The 20,866-nt window shown below is 42.7% G+C and overlaps 1 protein-coding gene and 1 long non-coding RNA gene across 2 annotated transcripts in view; one reads left to right on the top strand and one right to left on the bottom strand.

The window, feature by feature from the left end:
* The window catches only part of Ankfy1 (ankyrin repeat and FYVE domain containing 1), a 59,699-nt gene that overhangs the window by 10,048 nt on the left and 28,785 nt on the right, over window positions 1–20,866 (top strand). The window contains exons 3-7 of the mRNA XM_090349339.1: window positions 4,908–5,043; window positions 11,239–11,362; window positions 12,048–12,197; window positions 13,619–13,784; window positions 20,081–20,285. Coding sequence (XP_090205465.1) covers window positions 4,908–5,043; window positions 11,239–11,362; window positions 12,048–12,197; window positions 13,619–13,784; window positions 20,081–20,285 — 781 coding nt within the window. The remainder of the gene's footprint in view (window positions 1–4,907; window positions 5,044–11,238; window positions 11,363–12,047; window positions 12,198–13,618; window positions 13,785–20,080; window positions 20,286–20,866) is intronic.
* On the bottom strand, window positions 83–3,230 carry LOC150050757 (uncharacterized). Its single transcript, XR_016538387.1, has 2 exons — window positions 3,035–3,230; window positions 83–442 (listed from the first exon to the last, which is right to left on the bottom strand). It is a non-coding gene; the product is annotated as an uncharacterized LOC150050757 (long non-coding RNA).

The following is a 20,866-nucleotide window of genomic DNA, read 5'->3' as shown; positions in this document are numbered from 1 at the left end:
TGTGTGGTACTGAGGACTCAAACCCAGGGCACTAAACCACATTCCCAGCCCCACATATTTTTTGATAAGACTTCTTCAAAGGTGTAGTCTAATTTCTCTCCATTTATTAATTAGTTAGTTAATTTAGAACTAGTATTGGGGCTTGAACTCAGAGTCTGGGTGCTGTCCTTTAGCATTTTCACTTACGTATTGAGCTCTACCTCTGGAGCTACAGCTCCTACTTCCAGCTTTTCTGTTAGTTCATTGGAGACAAGAGTGTCACTAATTTATCTGGCCAGGCTGGCATTGAACTGTAATTCACAGATCTCAGGATGCTGAGTAGCCAGGCTTATACATGGGAGCCACCACGGCTAGGGTTTCCTGTGCAATGTTTTGTAGAGAGAAGCTCCGAGTGACAAATTGGCTTCTTTCATGTCAGGATGGTCTTGTTTTGCCTTCATATCTGAAAGATACATTTTTTTGAATATAAAAATCTCAGCTGGCAGGTTTTTATTTCATCTCAGGATTTAATAATGTTATTTTACTATGTTTTTGTCTTCCTTAGTTTCTGATGAGAAATCTGTGGTTATTGGCATCTTTCCCTTGTGTGCAATGTCATCACTTTTCTGTAGTTGTTTTCAAGTCAAAGTCATTTTAAATTCTCATTAAATATATCTAACAAAACTTAAACCTCTTCACTTAAAAATCACTATATTCACATTATTTCATAGCATTCTCTATATTCTCTTCTCTCTATATTGTCTATATTTTCTGCAGCTCTTTTCAGTCGGTCATGGAGCTTGAACTCTGGGCCGGGGTGCTGTCCCTGTTCTTTTTAGCTCAAGGCTACTCCCTAACTCCTGGAGCCACAGCGCTACTTCCTGTTTTCTAAGTTGTTAATTGGAGATAAGAGTCTCACCGACTTTTTGGTGCCTGGGCTGGCTTTGACCGAGATCCTGAGATCTCAGCATCCTGAGTAGCTAGTACTACAGGCATGAGCCACCAAGCCCAGCTCGCGCTCCCCCCCCTTCTTTTTTCTTCTCTTTCTTTCTTTCTTTCTTTTTTTTTTTTTTTGCCAGTCCTGGGCTTGGGCTCAGGGCCTGAGCACTGTCCTTGGACTTTCTCAATGCTAGAGCTCTACCACTTGAGCCTCAGCACCACTTCCAGCTTTTTTCTATATGTGGTACCATGGAATCGAACCTGGGTCTTCATGCATGCTAGGCAAGCACTTTAACCACTAGGCCAAACTCCTGACCCCTCTTTCTTTTTTTTGCCAGTCCTGGGGGTTGAACTGTGGGCCTGGGCATTGTCTCTGAGCTCCTTTTGCTCAAAGCTGGCAGCCTACCACCTGAACCACAGCTCTACTTCAACTTTGTCTGTGATTAATTGTAGATGAGTGTCATAGACTTTTCTGCCCAGGCTGCCTTTGAACTGTGATGCTCAGACCTTATCCTCCTGAGTAGCTAGGATTACATGTGTGATCTGCTGATGCTTGGCTTAACTCCATCTTGCAAAACTTAAAGTATATATCAGTATATATCCATTAAACAATAATTCTCCATTACTTCTGTCCAAGCCCATGGCAAATATGTTTCTACTTTCTGAAACTATGAATTTGAATTTGACTATTTTAGAAACCTTAGAATAAACTTACAGAACCTTTTGCTCAAGACTGATTCTTTTCCACTTGAGCCACAACTCCAGTTCTTGCTTTTTTGGTACTTAATTAGAGGTAAGAGTCTCTTGCTCTTTCCTATTCACTCTGGTTTTATACCAGGATCCTCAGATCTCAGCCTCTTGAGTAGTTAAGTTTATAGTCATGACCATTGGCCAGCTGGCTGTCTTGTGTATGTCTTGGTCCAGGATCACAAACTCAGAGCCTGGGCAATGTCCTTGAGCTGTTGTACTCTAAGCTAGTGTTCCACCACTTGAGCTATAGTTCTACCTCAGGCTTTTCTTTTTTGTTTGTTTGTTTTGTTTTTTAAGATAAGAGTCTCAGATCTCAGCCTCTTGAATAGCTAGAAATACAGCATGAGGCAGCAGTGCCTTTTCATTTCTTCCTTTCTTTTCCTCCCTCCCTCCTGCCCTCCCTCCCTCCCTCCTCTCTTTTTTTCTCTCTCTCCTTTCTTTCTTTCTTTTTTCCTTTCTTTCTTTCTTTCTTTCTTTCTTTCTTTCTTTCTTTCTTTCTTTCTTTCTTTCTTTCTTTCTTTCTTTTTTTCTGCCAGTCTTGGGGTTTGAGCCCTGTCCTTGGACCTTCTCAGGGCCAGAGCTCTACCTCTTGAGCCACAGCTCCACTTCTGGCCTTTTCTATGTATGTCGTACCAAGGAATCGAACCCTGGTCTTTGTGCATGCTAGGCAAGCACTGTACCATTGGGTCAAACTCCTGCTCCCCCCTTTTCTTCTTTCTCTCTCTTGTGTGTGTGTATATGTATATGTGTATGTGCATGCTTGCCTGTGTGTGCATGCTTGCACACAAAAGCTGGTTCTGGTGCTAGAACTCAGTACATGGGCACTGTCCTTAAGCTTTGTATTTAAGGCTTATGTTCTACCACTTGCTACAGCTCTGCTTCTGATTTCTATCCCTTTTGTTTTCTTCCTCTAAGATTCACAGTGCATATATACTAGACGTTTAGTTACTATGCACAGGTCTCCTTTAGTTTTAGGTTTCTCATATTCATCTTCTCTTTTTCTTCTGATATTTTCTTTGCCAGTCCTGGGCTTAAGCTCAGGGCCTAAGCACTGTCCTTGGATTTTCTCAAGGCTAGAGCTTTACCACTTGAGCCTCAGCACCACTTCCAGCTTTTTTCCTATGTATGATACCAAGGAATGGAACCTGGGTCTTCGTGCATGCTAGGCAAGCACTCTACCACTAGGGCAAACTCCTGGCCTGTGATAAGCAGGCGAAATAATTCACCAATAAGCAAGTAATATGGTACAACATAGTTTATCAATTTAACATAGCTTAGCAGAGTTGACACTATATTCTAGTTACTGTCGTCTAGTCCTAACTTGCCTAATTCTGTCCTGCCTATCCTGTACACCTGCCAGACTCACCTCTCTGGCATCTCTGAGTCCCAAAGTTGAACAGGGCCTGCCCGTCAGATGTTAGATGCAGTTGTCCTGCTGTAGTGTGAACTCCAGGGCTGCATGAGTCTTGTCTTTGTTGGTCCTCTCGGGCAAGGAGCAGCTTCTACATGGCCAGAGATCCTTGAACCTCAGTCTTGGTTAAGGCCAGCAGAAATGCTGTCCCTCATTCTGGGTCCTTTGCTTATATTGGTCCTTGGCTGCTCCTCTCTGGCTCAAACTCCTTCTTGCTTGATTTGGACTGGTTATGCCCTTGGTCCGTGGTACCCAGAGATGTGCTGGTACTATTGCTCTATCTCCTATGCCCAGGTGTCTGGGCTCTTAGGTATTTTATGATTGCTCTATCTTGTTAGCCATGCTCCTGATGGTTCCTGTGGTTGCGGTCATATGTGTCCTTGTATTGGCTTTATCTCCCATGTCCACATGCCTTTATATATGTTTGTATTGGCAATATACTTCTTAGTTTCATTTCATTTAATTACTGTATTTCATTTAATTATTGTCATATTATTATATCACTATTTTATATCAGATTCATTATTCTTTTTTCACATCCTACTTATTATGTTATTGTTTTCACATCATTACCTTCTGTTCTACCTTCACATCTTTATGCTTATAACACGGCCCCATCTTCTGATTTTTTTTTTTTTGCCAGTCCTGGGGCTTGAACTCAGGGTCTGAGCACTGTTCTTGGGCTTTCTCTAGGCTAGTGCTCTACTTCTTGAGCCACAGCCCTACTTCCAACTTTTTCTATGTATGTGGTACCGAGGAATTGAACCTAGGTCTTTGTGCATGCTAGGCAAGCACTCTACCACTGGGTCAAACTCCTGCCCCTCCCCCCCCCACACACACACTTTTTTTTTTTTTTTTTTTGTGCATCATTGGGCTTGACCTCGGCCAGAATGATATACCTGAGCTCTTTAGCTCAAGGTTCGAGCTCTACTACTTTGAGCCCCAGCTCCACTTCTGGTTTTCTGGTGGTAAATTGGAGATAAGAATGACGGACTCCTGGTCTGCCTTTGTACTACAATCCTCAGATCTCAGCCTCCCAAGTAGCTATCAGATTATAGGCATGACCGCCAGTGCCTGCCTTGGGTAATTTTTTTTTTTTTTTAAGTGGGAATTGAGCTCAGGGCTTCCGATTTGCTATTTAGGTGTTCTTCCACTTGAAATAAACCCTAGCGTCTTTTTAGCACTGGTTAATTTTTTCACAGAGTCTAGCTTTATTCCTTGTCCCTCTTGGGCTGCAGTTTCCTTCTTGTGCTTCTTTTCTTCCCGTTCTAGGGATGACAGGTAGGAACCATTCCTTGGACTTGAACTGAGAGCCTGGGTGCTGTCCCTGAGCTTCTTTTGCTCAAGGCTAGCACTCTACCACTTACGCTAAAACACCACGTCCAGCTTCTTGTTGTTTATGTGGTACTGAGGAATCCAAAGTAAGGCTTCATGCATGCTAGGCAAGCACTCTACCACTAAGCCACATTTGCAGCTCCTGTGTACTTTTTTTGGTGGGGGGGCATCATGGAGCTTGACCTTGGCCTGGGTACTGTCCCTGAGCTCTTCAGCTCAAGGCTACTACCCTACCCTTGAGCCAGGTCCCACTTCCCGTTTTTTAGAGGTTAATTGGAGATAAGAGTCTCAGGTCCTTTCATGTCCAGGCTGGCTTTGAACCTGGATTCTCAGATCTCAGCCTCCTGAGTAGCTAGGATTACAGGCGTGAGCCACCATGCCCAGCCATATGTACTTTTTTTTTAGCTTCTAACTTTTAGGGATTTCTTTAGAAATCCGAAGTGTGTCACACAGTGCTTTTCAGTTACTCCATGTATTTTCTTCCTTTATCTAGATGCTAACCCTGATGTAACAATGACAATGCTTCGTTGGATCTACACGGATGAATTGGAGTTCAGAGAGGATGATGTGTTCCTGACTGAATTAATGAAACTAGCAAATCGGTTTCAGCTACAGCTCCTTAGGGAGAGGCAAGTCCCAGCAGATGTGCAGATGTGTTGAAGCACCTCAGGTGGTGCTGAATGAGCTTTAATTATGCCAGACTTTGGGAAAGCAGCTTCTTCTGCTCATGTAAATAAGTTTTGCAAGGTGTTCTTTTAAAGGGATGGTAAGAAGAAAATCTGATAATCTCAATTGCCTTTTGTTACCTTTGTCTTTTTTTTTCTTTTTTTTTCCCGTGGGTCATGGGACTTGAACTTGGCCTGAGAGCTGTCCCTGAGTTCTTCAGCTCAAGGCTACCTACTGTCCTACCCTGAGCCAAGCCCCACTTTCCATTTTCTACACGTTAATTAGATATGAGTCTCAGGTTCTTTTGCGCCCGGGCTGGCTTAGAACCTTGATCCTCAGATCTCAGCCTCCTGAGTAGCTAGAATTAGAGGTGTGAGCCACCACACCTGGCTTCTTAGTGCTTTTTCTTTTTTTTCTCTACCCCTACCGCCCTCCCCCCTCCACCCAGTCCTGGGGCTTGAACTCAGGAGCTGATCATTGCCTTTGGGCTTTTCTCAAGAGCCCACCACTTGAGCCACAGAACCACTTCTAGCTTTTCTATGTATGTGGTACCGAGGAATCGAACCCAGGCCTTCGTGCATGCTACGAAAGCACTCTACCACCAGGCCAAACTCCCGCTCTTCCAAGTTGGCTTTTTGAATGACATCAAATGATGTCAAATAAAATGTCCTTGAGCATCTGTTGGAGATATAGTCTACGGTGGTCAGTTTGGTTGATAGAGTATCTTTATTTATCATGTAAATGATATAAAAGATTCATAAGGATCTTTCATATCCTTTTGGATTCATTTTCTCTTAGTGTAAAGGATGGCTTCAGCAATCAAGAGACACCATGCTTATTCCTCTGTTGCTCTCACATGAGAGCCAAGAGACTCAGCTGCCTAGAGCTACTTGCTGTGTTTTACTTTGGGACTGTTTCCCCTAGGAAACTCCCTATGCCTCACACACGTCAGTGGACACATTATTTCACACTATCTAATTGATGCAGGTTTGCGCACATTTCAATAGCTAAATCCTATTAATAAGCCAACAGGTCCAGGATCAGTAGGAGTAGTCTAATAGTATTAGCAGTATTTATTAGCAAGGTAGTACTCCACTACTAGCACAGCTAACTTACTGTTAACTTGCAGTTAACTGTTTTGGTGAGGTTATAAAATACCTTGGAGTAAATTGAAATTATTATTTATTTATTTATTTATTTATTTATTTATTTTTGCCAATCCTGGGGGTTACTGAACTCAGGGCCTGAGCATTGTCCTTGGGCTTTCCTCAAGGCCAGAGCTCGACCACTTAAGCCACAGCACCATTTCTGGCTTTTCTATGTATGTGGTACGGAGGAATCGAACCCGGGTCTTCGTGCATTCAAGGCAGGCACTCTACCAAACTCCTGGCCCTAAATTGATTTTAATTAGATTGAGTATAAATACCATTTTTTAGTCAGATCATCTGAGCTCTCATTGATCATGTCAGACTTTCTTATAAATTAAATTGCTTTGACAAAACTTCACTGAGTGTAGCATAGATTAGAGAATAGTAATCTGCACAGTAGATTTTTTAATTAAATTGTTGGCTGTTTATGGTGCTCCATGACTATTGACATTAGCAGATGCTGAAATGTGTATGATTGGATATGGGTTTTATGTGTCCTGGCTTTAAGACCTAGATGGAAGAAAGCCAGGACATATTTGAGCATTAGCTTTTCATAGGGTCATGGTTGCTCACCATTGACACTAGAAATAGCTTGGTCAAGATAACTGAGACAATGTATGCAGCTCAATATGAGATTCATGCTACTTATTTTTATAATATAGAGATCTTGATGGTTTATAATACTATTTTTACTGAGAAGGAAGTTTTTTTTTGTGTGTGTGTGTGTGTGTATTTTTTTTTCTTCTGTTCATCATGGGGCTTGAACTCTGGGCCTGGTCACTGTCCCTGAGCTCTTCAGCTCAAGGCCAGTTTTCTGGTGGTTAATTGGAGATAGGAATCTCATCGACTGTTGTTCCCTGGCTGGTTTTAAACAACAGTCCTCAGATCCCAGCCTCCTGAGTGGTTAGGATTACAGGTGTGAGCCACTGGCACTTGGCTGACAGAGAAATACTCTTAAGATAAAAAAGAATTAACATATTTGAACAAGCATAGTATATGTGTGTTATAAATCCCAGAATGAATACCTTTGTACAAAGGAATGTATATGAAAAAAATGGTAACATTTTTCTAATTCAAAAATAGAGTGTAGCTGGGCACGGTGGCTCACGTCAGTAATCTTAGTTACTCAGGAGGCTGAGATCTGAGGATTGCAGTTCAAAGCCAGCCTGGGCACTAAAGACCAGAGACTTTTTTTTCTTTTTTGCCAGTCCTGGGCCTTGATCTCAGGGCCTGGCCACTGTTTTTGGGCTTTCTCAAGTCTAGAGTTCTACCTCTTGAACCTCAGCACCACTTCTGGCTTTCTTCTATGTATGTGGTACCGAGGTCTTCATGTGTACTAGGCTAACCTCCCGGCCCAAGACCAGAGACTCTTATCTCCAATTAATGACTAGGAAACAGGAAGTGGGGCTGTGGCTCAAGGGTAGGGTGGTAGCCTTGAGCTGAAGAGCTTAGGGACAGCGCCCAGGCCCAGGGGTTGGATGGTAGCCTAAAGATGAAGAGCTCAGGGACAGGGCCCAGGCAAAAGTTCAAGCCCCAAGTCCCCCCGCTCTCCCCTTCAAAAAAAAGAATAGAGTGTAAAGCTGGGCGCCATGGCTCATGCCTATAATCCTAGCTCCTTAGGAGGCTGAGATCTGAGGATCGTGGTTCAAAGCCAGCCTGGGCACTACAGACTGGAGACTCTTATCTCCAATTAACCACCAGAAAACTAGAAGTGGTGCTGTGACTTAAGGGGTAGGGCAGTAGCCTTGAGCTGAAGTGCTCAGGAATAGTGCCCAGGCCCAGAGTTCAAGCTCCAGGACTAAAAAAAAAAAAATGAAGAGAAGAATTCATAAACTAAGTCTTTGTCTTTGACAAATGTTTTGTAGTACTCTGCAAGCCTGAGTCTGAACTCCCTAGCTTCATTCTATGGGGTAGCCACCCATGTCAGAACATAAGGCTGGCAAAGCCATGAATTTGTTGTAAAAGTGGTAGAAATTTCACATATATGAGAAGGGGATTTTCTTCCTGGAAGGCTTTGAGTATGTAACTGAGGTCAGAGTGACTATCAAATGTTGCTGTGGTTTGATAGGAATTTGGAGAGGCCATTGGTACAGAAAAGTGAGATTTACCAATATACCAAAGTTGTGAGGAAGTTACCACCACCACCTTCTCCTCCTCCTCCTCCTCTTCCTCCTCCTCTTCCTTCTCCTTCTTCTTTTTTTGGTCAGTCATGGGGCTTGAATTCTGGACATGGGTGTTGTCCTAAGCTGTTCAGCTCAATGCTATGGCCCTACTCCTTCAGCCACAGCACCACTCCAGTTTTCTGTTTTCTGGTGGGTAATTGGAGATGAGAGTCTTACGGATTTTAGTGCCTGGGCTGGCTTTTAGCTGCCATCCTCAGATCTCAGCTCCTAGGTAGCTAGGAGCCACCACGCCCTCCTGGAAGTTACATTCTTATTGTCACAACTTGTTTAGATATTGATTTGAACTTTCATTTTAAAGTGCCCGAGAGAGGGGCTGGGAGTTTGGCCTAGTAGTAGAATGCTTGCTTAGGATGCACAAAGGCCCAAGTTCAATTCCTTGGTACTACATATATAGGAAAAAGCTGGAAGTGGTGCTGTGGTTCAAGTGGTAGAGCTTTTGGCCTTGAGAAAGTCCAAGGACAGTGCTCAGGCCCTGAGTTCAACCGTCACAACTGGCAAAAAAAAAAAAAAAGAAAGAAAAAAAGATAAAATGCTCTGGAAGAAAAAAATGCTTTTTTCTACCAAATCATCAATATTAATTGAAAGCAAGACACCTAAGTCCAGGCCTGAGTAAAAAATAGATGCCTGAGCTGGGTGCGGTGGCTCACACCTGTAATCCCTAGCTACTTAGGAGGCTGAGATCTGAGGATCAAGGTTCAAAGCCAGCCCTGGCACAAAAGGACCTGAGACTCTTGGCTCCAATTATTCTCTAGAAAATGAGAAGTGAGACTGGTTGTAAGGATAGGGTGGTAGCCTTGAGCTAAAGAGCCCAGGCCGAGTTCAAGCCCTAAGATCCACAATAAAATTTATTTTATTGTGGATCTTAGGGCTTGAACTCGGCCTGGGCTCTTTAGCTCAAGGCTACCACCCTATCCTTACAACCAGTCTCACTTCTCATTTTCTAGAGAATTCAATTGGAGCAAAGAGTCTTCAGGTCCATTTTGTGCCAGCGCCTGGCCTCTTTGCACCCATGATCGTTCTTCATTCATGTTACATAAAACTCATTCAAAGAGGGCTGGGAGTTTGGCCTAGTGATAGAGTGCTTGCCTAGCATGCACGAAGACTGGAGTTCAATTCCTTGGTACCACATACATAGAAAAAATCCAGAAGTGGTGCTGTGGCTCTAGTGGTAGTGTGAGAGAAAAACCCAAAGACCGTGCTCAGGCCTTGAGCCCAAGTCCAGGACAGGGGAAAAAAGAAGAAGAAGAAGAAGAAAAAAAAAAAACTCACACAAAGAGAGTGGTAATTATCGGATAGCCAGTTACCCATAGAAATACTAAAGTTATTAATATCCAAGTTTGCATTTCATTTTTTTCTTCAGGATAGGAATTCTAGGCCCTAGAGAAAGGGAGGGGGAAAAGAGAGATGTAAAACTTGAGAGTATACCTCTAAGTTCTTTTTGATTTTAGGCAGATCTAGTTTTCCTTTTTTAATTTAATTATTTTTGCCAGTGCCAGGGCTTGACCTCAGGCCCTGGGTACTGTCCCTGAGCCTTTCTATGCTCAAGGCTGGTGTTCTACCACATGCACCACAGCACCACTATCAGCTGTTTCTGTGTATGTGGTACTGAGCATTCTATCACTAGGCCACACTCGAAACCCCTGGTTTTCCTTCTTGAAAACAAAAAAGAACCTCTGAAATAGAATACTATTCCAATTTTAGAGGAAGAGACAAGGGCTTAGAAAGCTCCTTAAAGTAATTCAACAAAGGTGTATCTTAGGTTCATTTTGTCCTTGTAAGTAGAATAATTTTTTTTTTTTTTTTTTTTTTGCCAATCCTGGGGCTTGTTTTACTCAAGGCTAGCACTCTACCATTTGACCCACAGCTCCACTTCTGGAATCAAACCCAGGACTTTATATATGTTATGCAAGCTCTCTACCACTAAGATAGTAACTAGAACATTTTTGGGGGGCTGAGGGATGGGAGATGGAATGATAGGATATCAGGGAATGTTCCTAACACCAGTTCCTCGAAGGGTCCTTGTTCTAGGTTTTTTTTTTTGTCAATCATGGGGCTTGAATTCTGGGCCTGGTCACTGTCCCTGAGCTTGTCAGCTCAAGGCTAGTGCTCTGCTACTTTGAGCTACACCACTTCTGGTTTTCTGGTGGTTAATTAGAGATAAGAATCTCATGGACTTTGGGCCAGAGCTGGCATTGAGCCACGATCCTCAGATCTCAGCTTCTTGAAGTAGCTAGGATTACAGTACCAGCCTAGTTTTGTGTGTGTGTGTGTGTGTGTGTGTGTGTGTGTGTGTGTGTGTGTGTGTGTGTGTGTGTGTGTGTGTGTGTGTGTGTGTGTGTGTGTGTGTGTGTGTGTGTGTGTGTGTGTGTGTGTGTGTGTGTGTGTGTGTGTGTGTGTGTGTGTGTGTGTGTGTGTGTGTGTGTGTTGGTTCCAGGCTTGAATTCAGGGTAGGATCTGGATGCTCTCCTTTAGCTTTTTATCCAAGTGTGGAATTCTATGTGAGCCACAGCTCAACCTTTGGCATTTTTCTGGTGATTGGAGATAAAAAGTCTCACGGACTTTTTTTGGCTAGGCTGGCTTACTGTGATCCTCAGATCTCAGTTTCCTGAGTGGCTAGGATTGATTATAGGCATGAACCACTGGCACCTGACTGAAATTCTAATACTTTAAAAATATTGGAACTCAGCTATAATTTATTCACAAGAATGTTGGTCAGCCTTATCCCTTATTGTTATTAGGTGTAGCCAGTAGTACATACACTATTTTCAGTTTATTTCTGAATGCATTTATCCTAATAATACTATTTATTATTAATATTCTCTTATAGATGTGAAAAAGGTGTTATGTCTCTTGTGAATGTGAGGAACTGCATTCGTTTCTATCAAACTGCAGAAGAACTGAATGCCAGCACATTGATGAACTACTGTGCAGAAATTATTGCAAGTCATTGGGTAAGTGAGAGATAGCGAGGCATGGATAGTGTTCCCACTGGCAGCAGAGGCCCACGTGTGGAACCTTGTTCCATCAGCACTCATCTTTCTGCCTTCTGGTTTCCTGTTGTGATCATGCTGACAAATAAGTAGTTGGATTAGGTGATCAGTGAGGCTCTTCAGTTCTGGAGTCTGTCCTTGGACTTTCTCAAGGCTAAAGCTCTACCTCTTGAGCCTCTGCTCCACTTCTGGCTTTTCTCTGTGTATGTGGTACCAAGGAATTGAACCCAGGTCTTCGTGCATGCTAGGCAAGCACTCTACCACTAGGCCAAACTCTGGCCCTGTCTTTGAGTCTTATTGGGAAGAGGACTCTTTTCTCTTCTAGGAGGTCAAGCATTGCTCCCACCAGGCACAGAGGTGCAGCCCAGCTGTGACAGCCCAGGCTGAGGAAATTCCTCTTGGGTCCAGACTCTGATGTGGCCATTCACTCACTGTCTGAGTATAAATTATTTAGCTCCTACAGGTTCCCTTTCTTTATCTGAAAAGTGGACATCATAGTAGAGCCTTCCTCATAAGGTTTTGTGAGGATTGAATTAATTAAGAAATATTAAGGCCTTACAGTAAGCCAGGCACATGCCAAGTGACTATTTAGTGACAGCTGTTGTTACTATTAACAAATAGCTTGTTTTGTGTTTTTAATTCCTAGGATGACTTGCGAAAGGAAGATTTTAGTAGCATGAGTGCTCAGCTGTTATACAAAATGATCAAGTCTAAGACAGAATATCCATTACATAAGGCCATCAAAGTGGAGAGAGAAGATGTAGTCTTCCTTTACCTGATTGAAATGGATTCTCAGGTAATGTAGCTGCTTTCTCATCTTCCCTGTCTTTTCCCTAAACTGGAATGAACTTGTTTTTCTCAATAATGTACCTTTTAGACTATATCTTGCATGATCTTTAACGAATATATTTCTTTTTTTCTTTTTTTGTCAGTCATGGGGCTTGAACTCAGGGCTTGGGCATTGTCCTTGGGCTTTCTCAAGGCTAGAGCTCTACCACTTGAGCTAGCATACCACTTCCAGCTTTTTCTATGTATGTTTCTATGTATGTATGTTCACGTGTTGATAGGTTGGGTTCATTTAGAGACACTGTAAAATGAATTCATTTCCTGCACAATTTGTTGGTAGAATTCAGTTTCCTGTGGTAGAAGAACCAAGTTCCCCATTTTTCTTATTGGCTGTCTTCTGGGAATCATTCTCAGCTTCTAGATACAGTCATTTTCTTTAGCTTGTAGCCGTTGACAAGTCAATTTTTCTGATGTCACTTAGCTCAGAGCTATTCTTCAGTTTCTCTCTTTTGCTAGATAGGGCCCTCCTTGGGTAGTCAGGACACTCCCCATCTCAAGGTCCTTAGCCTTTATCACATCTATAAAGTGTTTTTATTCCCCTTTCTTTCTTCTCTCTCTCCCTTCCCCCCCTTCTCTTTTTTACCATATAAGATGGCTTACCCAACCCAGGTGCCAGTGGCTCACGCCTGCAATCCTAGCTACTCAGGAGACTGAGATCTGAGGATCATGCTTCAAAGCCAGCCCAGGCACGGAAGTCTGTGAGACTCTTATCTCCAATTAACCACCAGAAAACTGGAAGTGGCACTGTGGTTTAAAGTGGTAGAATAGTAGCCTTGAGCTGAAGAGCTTAGGGACAGTGTCCAGGCCCAGAGTTCAAACTCCATGACTGAACAACAAGAACAACCACAGACAAACAAACAAAAAAGATGGCATATCCACAGGTACTGGGAGTTAGGCACAGAGACATCTTGAGACGGGGCCTTCTTCTGCCTACCTCATTGCCCTACTGGGAGATGAGAGTGAAGTATCTTTTATCTTGAGTATAGGAGAATATTGAACTGTTCGGAGGAGTTCTTGAGCCATAACATTTCACGAAAAGTTTTCTGAACTTTTACTGTAGCATTTGATCCCAACAACCCTGTCAGTATCTCTCCTGTGATCCTGGTTCTTACATGTCTGCATTTCTGCCCCAGTACCCCCTCAGATCCTTAATAGTCTTGCATGCTGATTACATCTGTCCTGTTAATCTGTTCTTTCTGTGCTCCCTGAAAGCATGTGCCTAAAGCTTGACAGAGGTTTGTGAATAAAGTTGAATTTGGGAGTAAGCCATGTCAGGCATTAAGATTTGTAGAAGAGGTAATACAGAAGATGAAGATTTAAGCTGCATTTCCCACTTTCTGGGGTGCTGACTTACACACTTTACCTGGGCAGCTCCCCGGGAAGCTGAATGAAGTGGATCAAAATGGAGACCTTGCATTAGATCTAGCCCTTTCACGACGGCTAGACAGCATTGCCACCACCCTGGTTAGTCATAAAGCTGATGTGGACATGGTGGACAAGAATGGTTGGAGCTTGTTACATAAAGGAATCCAAAGAGGTAAGAAGAAATGGCTTTTCTAGTTTGCTGTGCAGTTTGTTTTTACCTACATGGCTTTTGAAATCTCCCCAACACATTTCTAAGCATCTATATTCAATAGATATGTGGCTTAAAACTGGTGATGTGGGGGTCAGAGGAGGAACTAAAGACCTACTAACTGTGCCTTGTTAGCTTGGCTGTTGATAGTGCTTACTGGGCCTGAGAAAGAACAAGTGAAATGTGGCCTTTGAGTGTCTTGTAAGCAATCGATAGGGCTACATATTCATTATTATCACTTTTCTAGGAATAGTGCTAGGAATGTTGTTTTTTTGCATTCTAGTATGTTTGTAAGGAAAATTAAAATCACAAACAGTCAACTTGAAAAGGACACTTTTCGACTCCGGGTGTTTTCCTTCACAGACTAGACTTCTATCGTGGTACAGTGCCATGGTGTGTGTGGGGCGGTGTTGTTCTAGGAAAGTTAATTTGAAGTGTACATAATATTTTATTGTCAGTAGTGGAAGGGGAAATGTTAGGAAGGGGAAATGTTAGAACTAGAATAGAAACACTGAATTAACTTTATTTTGTAGTGTCAAGGAGGAACTTGGGTGTATTAACTTTTTGTTTTGTTCCAGTTCTGGAGTTTGAACTTAGGACCTCGGTGCTATCCTTGAAGTTGTTATTTTGGTTGTTTGTTTGTTTTTTTCCCTCAAGGCTAGTGCTCTACCACTTAAGCCACAGCTTCATTTCTGGCTTTTTGGTGGTTAATTAGAGATAAGAATCACACAGACTTTAATGCTCAGGCTAGTTTCCAACCCCCATCTTCAGATCTCAGCCCCTGGAATAGCTAGGATTACAAGCATGAGCCACAGATTAATTAAATACCACTTAGTTAAAAATACCAATTAATTAATCCCCCCCCCCAAATCTGGGGCTTGAATTCAGGACCTGGGCATTGTCCCTAAGCTTCTTTTGCTCAAGACCAGCACTCTACCACTTCAGCCACAGTTCCATTTCTGGATTTCAGTTTCTTTTCTTTTTTTTTTTTTTTTTTTTTTTGCCAGTCTTGGTGACTAAACTCGGGACTCGGGCCTGAGCACTGTCCTTGGGTTTTCCTCAGGGCTAGTGTTTCACCACTTGAGCCATAGCACCACTTCCAGCTTTTTTCTATGTATGTGGTACAGAGGGATCGAACCCGGATGTTTGTGCATGCTAGGCAAGCACTCTAACAGTATGCCAAACTCCCGGCCATTTTCTTTTTCTTTTCTTTTTTCTTTCTTTTTTTTTTTTTTTTTTTTTTTGCCAGTCCTGGGCTTGGTTTCAAGGCCTGAGCACTGTCCTTGGGCTTTCTCAAGGCTAGAGCTCTACCACTTGAGCCACAATTACCACTTCTGGCTTTTTTCTATATATGTGGTACTGAGGAATTGAACCCAAGTCTTCATGCATGCTAGGCAAGCACTCTACCACTAGGCCAAACTCCCAGCCTCAGTTTAGTTTTTTGAAGATAAGTATTTCACAGACTTTCCTGCCATGGCTAGCTTCAAACTGTGTTCCTCAAATCTCAGCCTCCTGAGTAGCTAGCATTACAGGCATGAACTACCAATGGCTGTCTGAAGTAACTTTTTTTTGGGGGGGGTCAGTCGTGGGACTTGAACTCTGGGCCTAGGCACTGTCCCTGAGCTCTTTAGCTCAAGGCTACTGCCCTACTCCTTGAGCCACAGCCCTTCTTCTGGTTTTCTGGTGTTTAATTGGAGATAAGAGTCTCATGGACTTTAGTGCCTAGGCTGGCTTTGAACCTCGAGCTTCAGATCTCAGCCTCCTGAGTAGTTAGGATGATAGGCGTGAGCCACTGCACCTGGCTTTGAAGTAACTCTAAGTGAGAAAGAAAGGAACTAGTTTTTTTTTCTTTTGTCTTTCCATATCTCTATTCATTAATGTTCCAGGTGAATCCTGCCATTGTTTGTCATGGTCGTTTTTGACAGAGTGAGAATATGTAGAGAGTTAGAATTCCTATATGGCTTTCAAAAATATCAAAGTCTGATATCAAAGTCTGGGTGCGGTGGCTCATGCCTATCATCCTAGCTACTCAGGAGGCTAAGATATGAGGATGGTGGTCAAAGCCATGGCTTAAATGGTAGAGTTCCTGCCTAACAAGCAGGGGGCTGTGAGTTTCAAAGAGTTGCCAGACAATTACTGGTGGCTCTTGCCTTTAGTCCTGGCTACTAAGGAGGCTGAGATCTCAGGGCTGCCATTCAGAGAAGAATTTGGACAGGAAAGTCCATGAGACCCTTTTTTTTTTTTTTTTTGTCAATCCTGGGGCTTGAACTCAGGGCTTGAGCACTGTCCTTGATCTTTCTCAAGGCTAGTGCTCTGCCACATTCACCATAGCACCGCTTCTACCTTTTTCTTTGTATGTGGTAACCAAGGACTTGAACCCAGGGCTTTATGAATGCTAGGCAAGCACTCTACCATTAGGCCAAACTCCTGGCCTTCTATGAGACTCTTATCTCCAATTAATCACCAAACAATCCAGAAGTAGAGCTGTGACTCTAGTGGTACAGCACAAGCCCTGCTCGGGGACAGCATTCAGACCCTGAGTTCAACCTCTAGTTCCAGGACACCCACAGGGAAGGAAGGAAGGGAGGGAGGGAGGGAGGGAGGGAGGGAGGGAGGGAGGGAGGGAGGGAGAAAGGGAGAAGGAAAGGAAGAGGAGAGAAAGAAGAAAAGGAAGAAAGGAAAGAAAAGAAAGTGAGACTTAATTTTGTAGAGGAACAAAGCTGGCTTTATTGCAGTACTTGAATTAATGATACTTTTATTGTCTTTGCTGTAATGTGGCCATTCACAAGTTACTTCTTTTTGAAAGAATGTTGTATTTGAATGTCGATCCTGTTGTAGCTGTAGCACTGTAGCTTTGTCCTTTGGGGGCAAAGGTTTTAATATAAATATCCTCCCATTACACTGTTGAGTTTGCTGGCTTGTGTCAAGGAAATTCTTGCTCATTAAGGGGTAGGAAATCCGTAGATCTTGTCAGTGTCATGAACAGATGTATTTTCCCAGACACTGCTGTGACACAGAGCCATTGAGTACTTAGCTCTGGGCATGTGTTCAATAGGGAAAGTTTCCACCACATAGGAATTGTTCTTTCCCACACTGTTTAGTGACTGAGATGTTTGTTTTGGAAACAAAAACATTAGTTACTAGAAGACAAACCGAATTATATTCCTTTCCTCTCACAAAGTTAAATTCTTATACTTGATGAAAGAACTATCTGATGAATTATTAAATATTTTTGCAATTGCTTAGTAACAAGAATTGCCCGGAATTGTTGAGTTTTTTGTTTGTTTGTTTGTTTTTGCCAGTCCTGGGCTTGAGCTCAGAAGCCTGAGCACTGTCCTTATACTTTCTCAAGGCTAGAGCTCTACTACTTGAGCCTCAGCACCATTCCTGGCTTTTTTTCTATGTATGTGGTAACGAGGAATCAAACCCAGGTCTTCGTGCATGCTAGACATGCACTCTACCACTAGGCCAAACTCCTGGTCCTGTTGATGCATTTTTTGATGTGTGTTTTCAGATTATTCAGTCTTTCACTCTGAATTTATGAACTGCCTATAAGCATGTGGATTACAGTGGACACAGTCAAATTGATGGCTACTAACTTTAGAGAGTGTGCTGTGGTTGGCAGATCACTTTGAATCCTGCTTCATCTTAACTATAGTGTCTTCTTTATCTGTGAAATAGGAATTGTTTTTGCTTTACTGGGCTGTTGGAAGATGAGAGCCAGTGTTAGGGGCAACCCAGCACAATGACTGCAATTTTTTTTGGAGGGGGGGAGTGATTCAGATTAAATGCAGGAGGTAGGTACCAATGGCTCACACCTATAGTCCTAGCTACTTAGGAGAATGAGATCTGAGGATTGAGGCTTCAAGCAGCCCAACCAAGAAAGTCCATGAAACTCCAATAAACTACCAAAAAAGCTGGAAGTGGAGCTGTGGCCTCAGTGGTAGAGTGGTATCTTTGAGCAGTGGAAGATGAGGGACAGTGCCTAGGCCCTGAGTTCAAGCCCCAAAACTGGCACAAAAAGAAAAAAAAAAGAAAAGGAAAAATAGATTGAATGCAAGGCCTCTCTTATTCATACAAAACATATACTCAGAGCTGGGAGTGTGGCCTAGTGGTAGAGTGCTTGCCTAGCATGCACGAAGACCCAGGTTCAATTCCTCGGTACCACATATATAGAAAAAGCCAGAAGTGGTGCTGTGGCTCAAGTGGTAGAGCTCTAGCCTTGAGAAAGCCCAAGGACAGTGCTTAGGCACACACAGAAAAAAAAAAATGGTGTGGAAACACGAAAATATTTTAGGACAAAGAGTTGGTAAGAGAAGTTACTGGAAATGATATCTGAAGTTTTTTAAAGTCAGTAGCCCTGGGCCGGGAGTTTGGCCTAGAAAGCTTTCCAAGCATGCATGAAGACCGGGGTTTGATTCCTCAGTACCATATACATAGAAAAAGCTGGAAATGGTGTTGTGGCTCAAGAGCTAGAGCTCTAGCCTTGAGAAAGCCCAAGGTTAGCACTCAGACCCTGAATTCAGGCCTCAGGACTGGCAAAATAAAATAAAATAAAGTCAGTAGCCCTAACCAGGTAATCCATTCTCTTCACAAGATTTTTTATAAGACAGTGGTAATTTAATCCTAGCTAATTGGCTACCTGGAATCTACTGAGTGCATCTGCTGTTTCCACCTATCTAGATAGATGCCTTAACACACACACACACACACACACACACACACAGAATTTTTAAAAAAGTATAGTATAATCTGGACAGGTTATGTTGGTATTGGGATTTGAACTCGGGGCTGCAAAGGAAAATGTTTTATCCTTGAGCCACTAAGTCAACATAGCTCAGGACCATAGCTCAGACCAAAAAAAATTACATACGTAATCATTTCCTATGCTAATAGGATTAGAAAAAGATGAAAGTGCTGGACGCTAGCACACTACCTCTTTGAGCCAAAGTGCCATTTTCAGCTTTCTGGTGGTTAATTACAGACAAGAGTCTCATGGACTTTCTTGTCTAGGCTGGCTTTGAACAGCCATCTACGGGTCTCAACCTCCTGAGTGAGCCACTGCGTCCCCGCTTGGCTTCTTTTTTTTTTCTTTGTATAAATGTGATTTTTTTTTTTTTAAATGTATGGCAGCTGGCTTTTTTTTTTTCTCTTGTCGGTTGTGGGACTTGAACTCTAGACCTGGGTGCTGTCCTTGAGCTCTTTAGCTTAAGGCTACCACTCTTCCACTATGAGCCATACTGCCACATCTGGGTTTTGGTAGTTAATTGCAGGTGAGAGTCTCTTGGACTTTTGTTCCCTGGGCTGGCTTTGAATGAAGAACCTCAGATCTCAGCCACCTGAGCTAGGATTGTAGGTGGCGTGAGCCATCTCGCCTGGCTATAGCTGGGATTTTTTTTTTTTAATTTGTTTGGTTTTTTTTGTTTGTTTGTTTTTTGTTGTTGTTTTTTTTTTTTGCCAGTTGTGGCCTTGAGCTCAGGGCCTGAGCCCTATTCTTGGACTTTCTCAAGGCTAGAGCTCTACCACTTGAGCCTCAGCACCACTTCCAGCTTTTTTGTTTTCTATGTATGTGGTACCAAGTAATCGAACCTGGGTCTTCGTGATGCTAGGCAAGCACTCTACTATTAGGCCAAATTCCCAGCCCCTATAGCTGGGATTTTTATGTGAAGTTATAAATGGACCTTTAATCATACAACAAGCTTAATTTTTAAATCTTTGTTATCCTTCAAGTTAACTTGACTTGAACTTGATCTGTTTATTTTTATTGTTCATGGTTCTGACACAGAGTCATACTGTATAACCCCCTACATAGCTTAGGTTGGTCTTAGATTTACAGTCCTCCTACCTTGGTGTCCCGATTGCTGGTGCTGTTGCTGTCTACCACACCACCACTTTTGCCTGTTTGCTTAGTTTTGGGGTTTTGTTTTGGCCAGTCCTGGGGCTTGAACTCAGGGCTTTCTTTTGCTTCCTTTTGCTCAAGGCTAGCACTGTACCACTTGAGCCACAGCACCACTTCCAGCTTTTTCTGTTTGTGTGGTACGGAGGAATTGAACCCAGTGCTTCATGCAAGCTAGGCAAGCATTCTGCTACTAAGCCACACTCCTGGCTCAGAGAGAAACTTATATGCATCCACTTGTCCTTTGTCTGTATTCATTAGCTACTGCCTTTTGAAGAAGTGTTGACCAGAAAAGTTTGCCCTGAATATTTGTCGTATTTATTTATGTATGCATGTATTTATTGATTCACTATTTCCTTTCAAGGTGATCTCTTTGCTTCCACATTTCTCATTAAGAATGGGGCCCTTGTCAATGCTGCTACCTTGGGGGCCCACGAGACACCACTGCACCTCGTGGCATTGTACAGTCCAAAAAAACACTCCACAGGTGTGATGTCTGAGATGGCTCAGATTGCAGAGGCCCTCTTGCAGGCTGGTGCCAACCCCAACATGCAAGACAGCAAAGGCAGGTGAGTTATGGGGCTGTGAGACATGCCTTTCGTACTAACCCCAGAAAGCGACTTTATAGTGGCCCTTAATTGTCATGCAGAGAATTTCTTGTTATAAACTGCATGTTTATTGAAGTCATAAGTATTTGTTAGTCATGTGAGTGTCATGACCAAAACTACAGGCATTTGGGGGAAAGATTTCTGTACTTGAAACCTAAAGCCTTGATGGATTTTTAAGCAATTTCTATCATCTGCCAGTTAAAAGGAACCAGATTGGTTACCTAGTCAACTATTCCAGGGGGCCTTATTACCATTTCTTATAGCTACTTGGATAGTTTCGTAATGAAGAGCACAGTAAGGCATTTGTTTTGCATCTGTGAAGTTTAGCTAGAAAACGAAATCTCACATATTTCCCAAGCTGGCTTTAAACCAAGATCCTCAGAACTCAGTCTCTTGAGTAGCTAGGATTATGGGTATGAGCCATGGGTGTTCTGCTGAAAAGTCTCTATTTTACTTCTGCCATATAAATTCTCCTACCTGAGACAACTCATTTTCTGTACAACTTCGCACTTCTTTCCACTACTTAGCTTTCACATTTTTGC

The sequence above is a fragment of the Megascapheus bottae genome, chromosome 17 (genome assembly GCF_031878675.1).
Source record: "Megascapheus bottae isolate mThoBot1 chromosome 17, mThoBot2.hap1, whole genome shotgun sequence".
Taxonomy (NCBI): Eukaryota; Metazoa; Chordata; class Mammalia; order Rodentia; family Geomyidae; genus Megascapheus; species Megascapheus bottae.
This window is presented reverse-complemented; position numbering and strand designations above follow the sequence as displayed.